General features: G+C 34.2%; 1 protein-coding gene across 1 annotated transcript in view; it reads left to right on the top strand.

Annotated features, from left to right (window-relative positions):
* Nucleotides 1–7,925: 7,925 nt before the first annotated feature.
* Nucleotides 7,926–14,016, top strand: part of LOC113504652 (proton-coupled folate transporter-like) — a 42,783-nt gene continuing 36,692 nt past the window's right edge. The window contains exon 1 of the mRNA XM_026887076.1: nucleotides 7,926–9,431. Coding sequence (XP_026742877.1) covers nucleotides 8,450–9,431 — 982 coding nt within the window. The 5' untranslated portion in view covers nucleotides 7,926–8,449. The remainder of the gene's footprint in view (nucleotides 9,432–14,016) is intronic.

Here is a 14,016-nt window from a genome sequence, read left to right as displayed (position 1 = left end):
TCACATCTATTATTCAATATTAGCTGATTAACTATAGACAAATGCATGAACATTATTCAACTACGTCAGAAGGAGGGTAGAGGATCTTTAACTAATGAAAGAATTTTATCATGATAGGCCAAAAGACCAGGTCAGACCAATCATTTTTTTTTCTAGCGCTCTGTGTCCCACGGTTGGGCTAAATTCTTCCACAATTCTCTGTTCTGGGCCTCATGGAACTAGTCCGCGCAGTAAGCTTTAAGATCGTCACCAATCATACTTCATGATAAAAAGTTATTTCAGTCCCTACCAAAACACAAGTATTTGCTATACATCGAAATATTAATAGCAATCGGATTTGATTTGTTACATTTTGTGTATAAATACAAAGATATGAGGGTCGTATCAATCATTAGATAAATCAAGTATTCATTGATTTTCATCCTGTATTTCGTACATACGCAAAAAATGAGCTACCTTCAGCATCACTTACAGCAATTTTAATGCTGAGGAAAATCTTCGAGCCAAACTTATGGTGTAGAAATTTCTGTTTTTTTTTTAGTAATCCTTTTTAGACTCACAGCTGAGAAGAAGAGTTTCTCTTCCAGATCTCGATATCTTTTGCTATTTCTGGCCACGTGCGTTCCGCGTATTCCACTGGATCACCACACCACCTGCATATTTACATTTAGAAAGAGGAAACTGAGGTGCAGTCGAATGCTATCCTATTACTTACGACTTGTTAAGTATTTTAAATAGACCTTAACTTTTTTGGTAGTAACTTTTCTTCTTAACCCTGGAAGAGTCGTTTGATGATTTCCCATACTTGAATCTTTTTTGCCTCACAATATTCCCATCTCTTTCTGGTCCTGCCTTTCCCGCTATCTGTGTCCTGATTATCCACCTATACTCCAATTCTTTTGGTGGCAACAGTCTAACTTGGAAAATCTTTTTTTTCAAACAAACACTTTAGCAGGGGCATATAGTGTGTCCATTATCCACTCAATATTAAGACACTACCAGGTCATTGGACCTACATTATTGAATGGTTACTTAACCAGCTTTCTAACGACCTCCAACCAAGGAATCAAACATTTAGGGCTCGCAAATACGTGCCAAGTTCGAACCAAGAAAACAAATTGCACATTCTAAAGGCACGTACATAAGTACATGTGGTTGTGATAGATTACATTTCAGTGTCAACCTTAACCTGATCTTAATACGTTTAGCAATAAAAAGCAGCCATGGGAACGTGAAGGGGTCTTGTATGGTTGGTTGGGCAGCGGTAATGGAGTAACTGAATGATAGGGTAGTAATAGAGAAATACAACTGTGTGGTAATTGTCAGGTGCAACGCGATTAGTTGTGTGATGGAGTATGAGCAACAAGTGATGCGTCTCTAGGTCTTGTATCTACTCCCTTTTTAACCAACTTCAAAGAGGAGATTTTAAATAATTTGTCCGTTTTTTTGTTACCTCATAACTTTGGACTGGATGATGATTTAACGTGAAATAGCTGTCATTTCATAACATAAAATATCTGATTAGTAGAGATACACCATATTTTGGGGACTAGCAGGCACGTGGTCACTTTGTTAGGGGTTACTTTCTGCGCTACTCTTAAATTATGTGACTTTTTATTGATAAAAATGCGGTCGAAATTCAAAGTTATATCTTTATTTGTAAGAATGTATTAATACCTACCTACTATATGATACAATAAATACCTTTTAAGAACATTTTTCTTGAAATACACTAGAAAATATCGCACACACATATTACTTAAATGTAATTAAACGGTTTGAATGATGAATGATTAATTAACTTCTCGAGTAAACTTTCCATTAATAACTAAACTCCATTTAATTTTATAGCAAATCAATTTTTTCTACCTTTTAAAAAGAGTATTGAAGTAACAAGCATTGTATTAAATGCTTTAACATCGTTTCATTTATTAAACTACTGAGTAATTCTGTTATGACTTTGCAATAAGCTCTCAATTTGCGAGGCGGTTGCGTTTATAGTTAACTAGCTGTTGCCCGCGGATCCAACCTCTACAAACCAAAAATGCTAAATTGTTTTTGCGTGTAAGAGGCACAAGCTTTCCACACATCATTATTACATTATACTAGCTGACCCGTCAAACGCTGTTTTGCCTTATAAATTATTTCTAGTTTCTAGATAAAAAAATGTGAACAACCCTTATCACATAAGGGTATGAAAAATAGATGTTAGCCGATTCTTCGACCTGCTGAATATGCATATAAAATATGGTAGGAATCGGTAAAGCCGTTTCGGAGGAGTACGGTACCTAACATCATGACACGGGAATTTTATATATTAGAAGATTAGTAAGATTAAGAAAAATTTAGTTAACAATTAACTTAATTTTAATTAATTATATATTTTTTTCATTGTTGTACATGATGAATGAAGCTGTCATTGCCTAGTTGTAAAACGAGAGGATAGTCAAAGATCTTGAGTTCGCTCCCGATAGTCACAAGGACGCTCCGACTTTTCGAATGTTGTGTGCGCTTTAGAAATAAATATCAGAGCTTCCGTGTTTTGGACGCCACATCACGGCATCGACTAATCTCACGCTTTTCGTATCGGGTTGCCGTCCTATCAGGCAATGAGAGACACGCTTTTGGACTATAACACGTCTTGCCTAGCAAGTAACTCCTGGCGATAGTAGCTGCCATGACCAAAATTGGTCAAGACAATATTATTATTACAGGATATATATTTTTTTCTTGGAATTTACCAATTACCTTCCATACCCAAATGGGAAAATTTGTTAACACCACTAGACCCCCAAAATACAAGCCTTACTGGGCTGAATTTCCCCAAATTGTTGTAAGATAAGAGACAGATCTAAATAGTACTAAACAGTCCATTTAAGTTATCTCACGTCCGAAATAAATGAAAATGCATGTTTGTTAAGACGAAGCATATACAGACCAGTTTTGTAAATAACATAATACATGAATGTATAGTATGTATTTAGTGACAAATTTCTCTAAAAAGTTGGCAATAAATGGATAATAGCCTCATAATCATTTATGGATGGTTTCATGCAGTGCGTCTATTGTGTAATTGTGAAAGAGAGACGCCGCTCTTCACCTTATAATGCTCTATCTCGCTTCCACATCTACTTTGATTTAGTATTACTTTAAGGTAGTAGTTGGCTCAATACTCAATCATTTCTTGCATTCCACATGTTACAGAGATGGCAGAAAAAAATAACAAGTCAGAAATCAATATGGATCCTGTTGAGCACGCAAAAATATAGGAGAGAATGCTCCCAGGTTTATTCCACCGCTTGTTCTATCGGCGAAGGAGGCTGGTAAAGTCTTTTCCTGTATTGACTTATGATGCTTTCCTTGATTTTTCCGATTAATGATGTAATTTAGACCACTTATTTCTCTTCGTCACCCTAAGGTTAACTGGTAGATAATGCCTCAGACATTAAGTCCGCCGTAGTATGAATAAATAAATAAATATTGCTTTACTTTAAATTATTTTTGAAGGATACTTTAGATACTTAAAATTAGCATGTTTTTGGTTATTAAGGGTTTTTGACAAGCTTCCATAAAACACAGTAACTGGAATTTTGAAAATGTTCAAAAGCGTGGGCAAACTACTTACCTTGTGTCTACATTACCTGATTTATTTCAAATTCCTATACTCATCCCAATAAAACAAAATAATAGAATAGCGCAATTAAAATCGGAAAGAAATTGAAAAGCCTCCAAGAATAAAAAACCATCCAATTTGGACATAGCGGTCAAACTTAAACCCCACTTTTACGTCACACACGTTAATTATGTCCGAATTAATTTCTACCAAAACTTTGTAAATTATTGCACATTAATTCAATACGGCCCCAAACGAACAAAAATAACATTACTTCTACAATAAAACAAAACGTAGTAATAAAATAAAACAAATTTCTAGTACAAAAAAATACATTTGTTGCATAAGAATCTTTCACAGTTCTGAACAGGTGTACGCTCGTGGCGGTGACAAACGATATAGGAAAATCATGTAATCAGGTTATATTGTTACCGGGACACGTGGAAAATATCCTTTCACCTGATATAATATTTTCTTACTCAACAATTTAACATGTGCAACTTTTGCGATAGTTTCCGCGATTTCCACAAATATACTGAACTCGGAGTTCGTAGCACAGACGCTATCGCAAAAGTAGTGACGCGAACGTTACTTTTGATAATTTGTGATTTTAGATTTAGTGCTTTTCTGTTACATACAAATAGGGTTTTTGAAAGTCTAAGAAAAAGTTTTTTTTTTTCAAAATATCCAAAGAATGTTTAATGCGATTTTTTTGTTTGGGTACTCCGATTGTTATAATTAAAATTAGTAAGTAATTGCTTAAGATGACTTCTTGTGATACAGTAAACAAATGTATAATATAAAGAAACTTCGACGTGATTTTCTATTGATAAAAAACAATACAAAATCTGTTTAGTAGATTCTGAGATGGATCCCTACAACGTGCAACGTCACAAACTCGCCAATTTTACCTCAACAATTGCAATCCTACTACTATTATAAAGGCGAAAGTTTGTAAGTATGGATGTATGGATGTTTGTTAGTCTTTCACGTAAAAACTACTTTTTGAGGTTTCTCATGTGAGGTCGTAAAAAAACACATTTTTTGCGCTTACTTTGCAAACGCTGACTGAATCCTACAAGATAGATAGAAGGCAGGTATAAATTATAACTTATATCTTCTAACCACGCGGACGGAGTCGCGGGCAACAGCTAGTATCAGTATAAATTTATCCGTTGCAACAAAGTTGTTGCGTTGACAGGTTTGGAATGGTTTGGATATAAAGCAACAATTACAGCAAAAGCTGAGGCAACCGAGGAAAAATCTTTCATTTGTTTTCCGACAGCTTAAAAGTACCTAAGGACCCAAGGATTGCTACAAAGTGTAAAAGATAAAAAATGTAATCCGATGTTATCCTTTTCGTGCGGTTAATACAATGATTATGCATTATTTAACCATTTTTCCTTTACTTTAACAACTGTTTTCCTTGCAATCATCTCATCTTTGTGGATGGAATATTACAATTTGACTTATTTTAATTTTCAATTGTATTAAGGAAAATTAGAAAAATTAGCATTCGAATTTCTTATTTTTATAACTGCCTTCAAGACACTTCTAAAGCTTTCATTTAATTTCACCTATCCTTTCGCCTGTCTGTTTGATCCTTAACTTTGCTCGGAGGCAGTGTCGTAACCAATGAGGTGCGATTATTGCTAGTTGAAACTGTAAACCCCGGCTTCCAATTAAGCTGAAAGTTGGACAACTTATAAAATGTATGAGATGGCATAGAGCTGATCTGATGCTGAAGCTGGAAGGTGGCTATAGGAGCTCTGCAAAAAAACACTTGAATTGTCTTATCGAGTACGTTGATTCCGAAGTCAAAAGCAATCTTAAAGATTGTTTATAAAAGTTCGTAATTTCTTGCTCCTATTACTACAATGAACCATCTTCAAACTACATTGTATACATTGACTTGAAGTAAATGGATACTATGATAATCATCTCATAAAATAGATGTAGATGTATCTAATAAGTCGCAGGACTCTTTTTAAAACGTGTCTTTCAAATAAAAATGGTGTAAAGTATCACCCAAACGGCGACACAAACAGACACATATACTCGCACTTCTTAAGATAACATTTTTTTCACTTCAGGAATTAAAACTCAAATCAGCAATTAAAGCAATCAATAAATCACAATAGAACAAGAAAAACTTAATTATGTAAAGGTGATTTATCGACAGACAATTTACTCATTATTATAATTGTCTCTAAATGATCTACTTAATAATTATCACCATCTATTAAGCAAAAAAAGTTAGTTAATAAAGTGATCACAATATTTCCACACCATCAAACCTTGAGACATATAACAAATCGGATTGTTATTTCAATTATAAAATATGGTCATTGTCAAAGACATCTATTTAATTTGTTTGATAATACACATATTACACAAGTTCAGTCTTCTTGACCGACTTATAAGAATAATTGGAACGCATAAAATACGTGATATATTTTATTTCATTAACTATTTTGCCGATAGCTACTGAGTTCTTTGGGTTCCGTAATGGACGTGTTAAGACCGAATCTAATAGTTTGGCAGCTGATTTTTTTACACAACTCATATATTTCTATTACCGCCAAATATAACAAATAATAAAAATAAATATTGAGGCTTTATTTTTTTAAACGTTTGCTACGATAATAAATTTGTTTTTTGCTTATTTGTACGGAATCTTCAGTGTACACTTAAGTTTGAGTGTGAAAAGCATTCGACCCTTCTTCTTATAGAGTTTTTCCATTTTAAAATGTGGCAGTATCTACATCAATAAAGTTTTTATTAACTAAATATTTGAGTTCAAAGGCAACGCTGTATGTCTGACGCTTGATTATTTAAAGAAGGTTTCTTTACCCCAGAGGAGTTGATTAATTGATGATACGATGACACATTGTTACTTTCTTTTTAACTTAAACCACTCCGATGTAGATGACTCGAAGGAACAAAGAGAGGCGTTTGGCCACACAGCACTGGAATCTAGACCAGTCTTACAGATTAAAATATAAAATTGTTTGGCCTTATTCCGTTTTTCCCACGTTTTTATAAACTCACTTTCTTGTTTGTTTATTTGTATGTTTGTTTGTCGTTCCGGTTGGATTTTTGTTACTCAATTTTAAGGCACTAGCCGATAAGCTAGCATGCTGAAATTTTCAAGTCAGTTTGAAATCCGATGACAATGCAGTTTAAACGAGATAAAATTTTATTGGAGTGACATTTGAAAAAGTGGATCTTTAGATTTTTTAATTATTTTTTCTGTAGCTTGCAGTACTTAGATATTCACTATAAAGAAGAAACTACAATCTTCTATATTGCTTTTTCTGTTACATAATATTAGATGAAACAATAAATAATTATTATACACTATTGACCTCTGGTTCATGACCTTCAATGCGACACTTTATTTTACATCGCTTTAAAAAATAAAACGAAAAGAATGCTCCCAATCTATGAGAATGACATTCCTTTTCAACATATGACGTGACTTTGACTTTATAGTTCATTATCGGCCTAGCCTTTTCCCAACTATGTTGGGGTCGGCTACCAGTCCAACCAGTTTCAGCTGAGTACCTGTGTTTTACAAGGAGCGACTGCCTATCTGACCTCCTCAACCCAGTTACCTGGGCAACACGACACCCCTTGGTTAGACTGGCTGTCAGACTTTTTCAAGCTTCTGACAACGACTGTCAAGGATGTAGGAATAACAGCCGGGACCCACAATTTACACAGAAACACGGAGGAACCCGCTATGACAAAGATGGTCACCCATCTACGGACCAACCGCGTCAAGCATAGCTTAACCTGTGATCGAATCACTTATGCGGTTATAGCACAGCCACTTTATAGTTCAATACATTGAAGTGATTCCCATTTATTAAAGCTATATGTTGCTTAATTGTTTTTCAGATTTTAAGCTAATCAGTAAAGAAGGAGAGGAAAAATAAATTTCAGGATATTCCAAGTTTTAATTTTAGCTACCAAGTGACACCTTTTTCCAAATTTTATAAAATGATCAGTTAAAGCATTGTCGTTAATTCTTGTTGCTATTATGAAGAAAAAATTTTCGTTTAAAAATTTTCGCAAAAGTATATTTTACTTTAAACCTGAAATAAATATAAAAAAAAATTCAAGATTTTTAAAATATTTAATACTTGTATTTTTTTTATATAACGTAAATATATTTATATTGAGACGAATTGTATTAAAGACGTTGTTAATAATGAAGTATTAACGTATTATTATAATGCACGTAGATAACGTATTTTAATACGTTATTTACGTTTGTACTATTTACGTGTTACGTTTTAATACGTGAAATCTAAATTTAGTACCCACCTGCATTGTTATAGAAAAACCTTAAACGACCGTATTTAATCGTATTTATATAAGATTATTCCTTAATTGAGCGTTGCAGAACAAATGTGCATATTACGAACTTATTTAAGGTTCCGGAGAAGATCCGATTAGTCTATAATGTTGCATATGATCAATTACAATTATTAATTGAAGTTTGAAAACACGCGAGTGGGTGCCCAGCGCAGCCACGTGATAACATAATAAAGTACAAATTAAACTGTACCAGCGGCCAGCTGATAGGCAGTAACAAAACTAGAGTCGCAGGCAGTAGCCGCCGCGCACACGCAATCCGCCGCCGCACGCGCTAGCGAACACCCGCCGACCACGACCGATACGTGCTACCTGTGATAACACCATATAATACGCATATTTAAATATTAAAAATAATTCTATATACTCAAATAAATATAAATATAAATAAAATAATTTACAGTTTAAACTATGTTAATAAACAAATGAACAAAGTGGTAAACGGTTTTCAAAATGACGTTACGGGTCGAAGTGCCCGGAGACAAGATCGTGAGTGTGGAACCATGCAAGTGCAACAAACAATTCGGCGCCGAGGTCAAAAACGAGACGGGGTTGAGCAAAAGACTGAAAAAATTCCTCAAAGAGTCCTGGGCTTTTAGATCGAAAGTTACAGTGGAACCTTTTGTTGTTTGTTACGTGCTACCGAGTGTGCTCGCCGGGTTAGCCGTTCAGAATTTGTGCTTAGAAAAATCATGTCTAGTAAATCTACATTACGACGAGCGGACCTGCACGCATATAATGCAGGGGCGCACGCTCAATTATACGGAACAAGAGAAAAGTGTGCAAACTATGGTCGCGTCAATGACCGCTTGGAGTTTTCCACTTCAGACAGCCCTACCAGGTATCCTAGCTCTGTTCGTAGGCGCATGGAGCGATCGAACGGGAAACCGAAAGGCGTTCATGGTGCTGCCTATCTTAGGGAAGTTGATATCTGCGATTGGGATAATACTAAGCACGGTGTTCTTCCTACAAGTAGGGGTGAACGAGACGGCGCTGATCGAAGGCCTGCCACCGGCGCTGGCGGGCGGCCGCGTCGCCATGACCATGGCTGTGTACAGTTACATAACGGACATCACGACTGACTCCGAAAGGACTTTCCGGCTAGGGATCATAACGGCTATCCTAACTCTCAGCAGGCCCATCGGGCTTGCACTTAGTGGAATAATGACGCGACGTTTCGGTTACTACGGTGTTTTCATGGTAGCGTGCATGTTCTATTTGTTCGGATTTGTATACATCGTCATAAGACTCAAAGAAAAGACTAAAAAGACAAAAGAAGTCGAGAGCGATAAGACGACGAGTATACTATCGGTGATTTCTGTAAAGGATCTAGTGGCGACTGTGAATGTGGCGTTCAAAGTGCGACAGGGGTCGCGCAGGCTCCAAATTATACTTATCATGTTTGCATACATGTTCATCGTTGGACCAGTCTTAGGTAAATATTTTTGACATTATTAACGACACTTAGTCACTAAGTATGAGTACCTACTTATTCACTTGACAATAAGTTCAAACAAACGACTATCAACGAGGACAGGAAACGATTTTACTTTGCTTTATTAATTTAAGACTTGATACATTTTATGTATGGACATTGTCAGTATTTCGTAAGAAATATTCAAATATTATTATCGCAACATAAAATGAAATTCACCATATGGGCTCGGATCGCTTGATTTTATTGTGATTTTATGACCGAATGTAAATTTTCTTTCTGTTAGGTATTGCAAATACCGAACCGTACCAAAATGCGACAAGTATTCTTCATGATTTCTTTTGAGCAATGAGATTCTTGCAAGATGCTTTGTTGTTGTAATGTAGAGTTTGCAATGATCTTTATTTTACTTCTGAAATTATTGATGCGAATCATTGCATCGTCAAGTTCATTGTGTCAATGAATCTAGGTTTATACATATCTCTTTGTTCAAATCACGCTGTATATAACAGTCCGTATATGTACCACCGCTGGGCAAAAGGCTTTACCCTTGCAGAAGTTTGACGATGAGCAGTTCTAGTTTACAAGTTCTAGATTCAGATATTTGCTATAAAGGTTTCATAACGACGTTTTCCTCACATTGGTTAGTATTTTCGTAGAATAGTTTCAGTAAAAAAAACAGTCACTCATTATTTTTTTACATTTCTATGGAACCCACAACATCATACATACAAATCCATTGACAAAACCGCAACTTTACCACATGTTAAATATTGTTACATAAAATAAACACTTAAATTATTATTATTCTTATGCGTTTGTCGCGCAGTGAGAAAATTTAAACCTTACATCATGTAAGTTGGAAAAACATAACTATTTTACTGTCGAAAAATTTAAGTTTCCACATTTTTGTTTAATAAGTTAGTGATGTGTTATTTCACTAGTAAGGAATTCTCAACTCTATTTTTAAATACTAACTTTCTGTTGTTTGTAAAGTATTTACTTAGAAACGACGAAAAAATAACTTAATTTTAATATGTAGGCTGTTCATTTATGAACGTAGAGGCACGTAAACGGGCAAATACGCAAGCATAGACTAATTATTATCCATAAAGGTTAAGAAACGCATTTTCCATAATTTTAAGATCAGTATAATATTAGACGTATGGTAAATTCCACTACCGTGTGATTCATTAAATAAATACTTAGCAACATAACCTAATTAAATTGCAATTAAAGAATTCCTAAAAAGGGTAAATTAGACGCAGAATATGATGACGCAAATTACGTAAATTAAACTGTTGGTTAATGTGAATTATTTAACGAGGTATAAATAGGTTTTTAATGAAGTTCTTGATAAGTTAAATATTATGGAAACGATACTTATGTGAAGTGATTTTATAAATTGTCACGTTAATTAAGTGATGATGACTCAATAAATACCTATTTTTGTTCCGTAGTTGGTAAAATGAAGTCTATGGCTAGGGCTGCCACACACACATAATTATTATTTTTCGTATTGAAAAATGTTTTTCCTTTCCTTTACAGTTTTGACTGTGAGGGTATTGATTGTAATTTATAGGTATTAGATATTAAATGACTAACTCACACTGTTCATAGAATACAGCCTGGTGACAGGCGGAGTTCTTATACTTATAGAGTTCTGTTTTACTCTTTGTTCCTTCTTAAAACCGTGTTTAACAAGTTTACGCCAAAGCCTCGGAGAATGCGAGATTATTTTGAAGACTAAAAAATAAACCAATTCGTGTCTAAAACTAATTCAAATAACGGTATTTTTTTAATTTATTTATAATTTGTTCATGCAAATGTCTACAACGGCTCTTTTCATTAAATTTTGCTTAGAAATGAAGAACATGATTATAGACGACCTCCGAGGTCGAGTAGCGTACGCACGGATTCAAGGTGTCGCTAGCTCTGAGGTCCCGGGTTCGATCCCCGGTCGGGGCAATGTAAAAATTCACATTTCTACATTGTCTCGGGTCTGGGTGTTTGTGGTACCTTCGTTGTATCTGAATTCCATAACACAAGTGCTTTAGCAGCTTACTCTGGGTTCAGAACAATGTAGGTATGTGATGTTGTCCGCATTTATTTATTTAAATATGTAAACTGTCGTATGATTTTTTTTAATCAAAGTATATCGTGATTTATTAACACACGAGCCTAACTAAAAATGTAGTTATTTTCCCACGTTTTCATAGACTCGCTCGTCTTGTTTGTTTGTTTGTCGTTCCGGTTGGATTTTTGAAACTCTATTTTGTGACACTGCCTGATTTAGCTAACAGGCTGAAATTTTCAGGGTAGCTTCAAACCTGCTGACAATGCAATTTACAACTATAAAAACGGCTGGACCAATTTTGATAAAATTTTAAGAGTGACATGTGAAAACGTGGGTTTTTAGATTTTTAAAATCTATTAATTTATTAGTGTTAAAGGTAAATTTTTGTACAGGAGAAAATTCAACTTATTTACTACTTAACGTCTTTGGGAAACTAGACCCTTAGATACATAAATATCCATAAAAAAGATAAAACAAAATCTCCTTATAAAAAAACGAGTTTCAATGTCATTAATATATTTTGAGGCCATTATTTGTAAACAGGTTAAAACCGATTTAAATAAAAACGGAACATCGTATTTCAACCGTGGTGTATATATTAAATCAATTAGTTTGTTTTTTTACGAATATTAGCGTGGGAACTTTTTATAGCCGATTGGTATAGGTCACCACGCCAAAGCCCCTGAGCGCGACGTGTCGCAGGTATATCAGAACAAGCATTTGAGCATTTGTGTGAAATTCGCAAAAGCTTGTTCTAAGTCTGGTCGTGTTTGTGCATGTGACTTATATGTTTGTGAATCCCCCACGATACAAGATCATATGATAAAACAATTCTTTCGGGAGTCGTTTTTACGGAATTAATACATGAATTTATCTGCTTCGTACAAAAACTAACAGGATGAAATTCAACCTAGATACCCTTTACATTGAAAAAGAAAATACATAATTTACGTCCTATTTTTTGTATCCACATATAAAGCATACACTTTAAATTAGTTTATGTAAAGCGCTCAGTACTGTAGCGACCACTGTTTCATGTGCATAAAGGGTTGTAGGTGAGTTCGATGAGCTTAAGTTTTCGCGTGCAAATTAAATGAGAAAGTTAAGGTTCAAATTTAAAATTTTATGATAGTCCAATTTCCATAATATTTGTGATCTATTCTCTAAGTTTAAGAGTTCTTTGTGCGTTCAGAAAAAGCTGACAAAAGAGTCTAGTCTAGTCTTAAAGCAACGTTTCTACGATACACAATATCATACAATGCTCAAAAAAATTATCTATCGCCTTATCTCTGTTGCTTCTATAATATATGCGAATTCGCGAAGATATCCTGTTTTGTTTTAAATTTATATTGTGTCTATGTTAAGATTAATAGAATGAAATGCGCATTTATTTTACACAGAAGTATTTTTTTCACATTTAAATATTACTCGGCTTAACAAACACCGAGGCTGTTTTTTTTCATATATCATTTGAGGTTATACTGGCAGTTTTTTAAGAAACCAACATCATAAAAGTAAACTTCATAGGACAAACCTTTTGATGCATTGCATTAGTGCACGTATAATAATTTAGGTATTTTTACTTAGGTCTCACATTTTACCATTTCTCACGTATCTAAACGTGACAAACCTTTTTTATTTCATAATAAGATAACGCCATGTTTTATCGATCAGAACAGAAAAATACTTAAGTTTTTAAAAATCTTATGCAAACAAAAGCAAATCTGGACATTAAGACAATACCTAATAAGGATCAAAATTGTTTGTAATTAGGTTTTGTAAAAATAATAATATGAAGTCCAGGTACTTGCTACTAATATGCAGACATGTGAACATCGGTTTCCGCTCCGCTTGCTTTAATAATTTACAAATTACCAATCTGACAGGTTTCACTTACCAAAAAAACCTTTATAAATGTCAACCAATTTTATAATTTGTCACATGATCCACCTAATAGCTCGAAAAGTAGTTCCGAATTTAGCTTTCATTATTACCAAAAAATGAATGTAATTTTTGTAATCTCAGTATGAGCTCTACCAATTATCATAGTGCCTACCACAGTATCTTGTTGCTCTTATTGCAATTTTGAAAGATGCTTCACGAAATGATACGAATCCTAAACAATAATAGTTTAACGGCAGATGTAGGGCCCCAGGTGTAAAGTAGGTTTTTATGCGAGACAACAATTTTTCAAACCTTCCCTTGAATTAAAAACGATGGATAGACGTATTCCTAAAGATGAAAAACGTCTGTACAAAAAAGACGTCTTAATATTTTGAGTAAAATTAAAATAATGATTATCTTCTGACGTGACTATCTTCTAATTAAAAAAAAATACTCCATATAAAAATAAAGAACTAATTCAAATGAATAACAAAAGATTTGATAAGTTCTAATTCATCCATAATTCTTTAAAGTTGACGAACACCTGTTGTTGTTTGTAATTGATTTTGTAACGGTTATCATTGAAAGTGAGGAGCTCGTGGCTAAGCTATAACCGCGTAAGTG

This window comes from Trichoplusia ni, chromosome 2 (genome assembly GCF_003590095.1).
Source record: "Trichoplusia ni isolate ovarian cell line Hi5 chromosome 2, tn1, whole genome shotgun sequence".
In the NCBI taxonomy this organism is placed as follows: Eukaryota; Metazoa; Arthropoda; class Insecta; order Lepidoptera; family Noctuidae; genus Trichoplusia; species Trichoplusia ni.
This window is presented reverse-complemented; position numbering and strand designations above follow the sequence as displayed.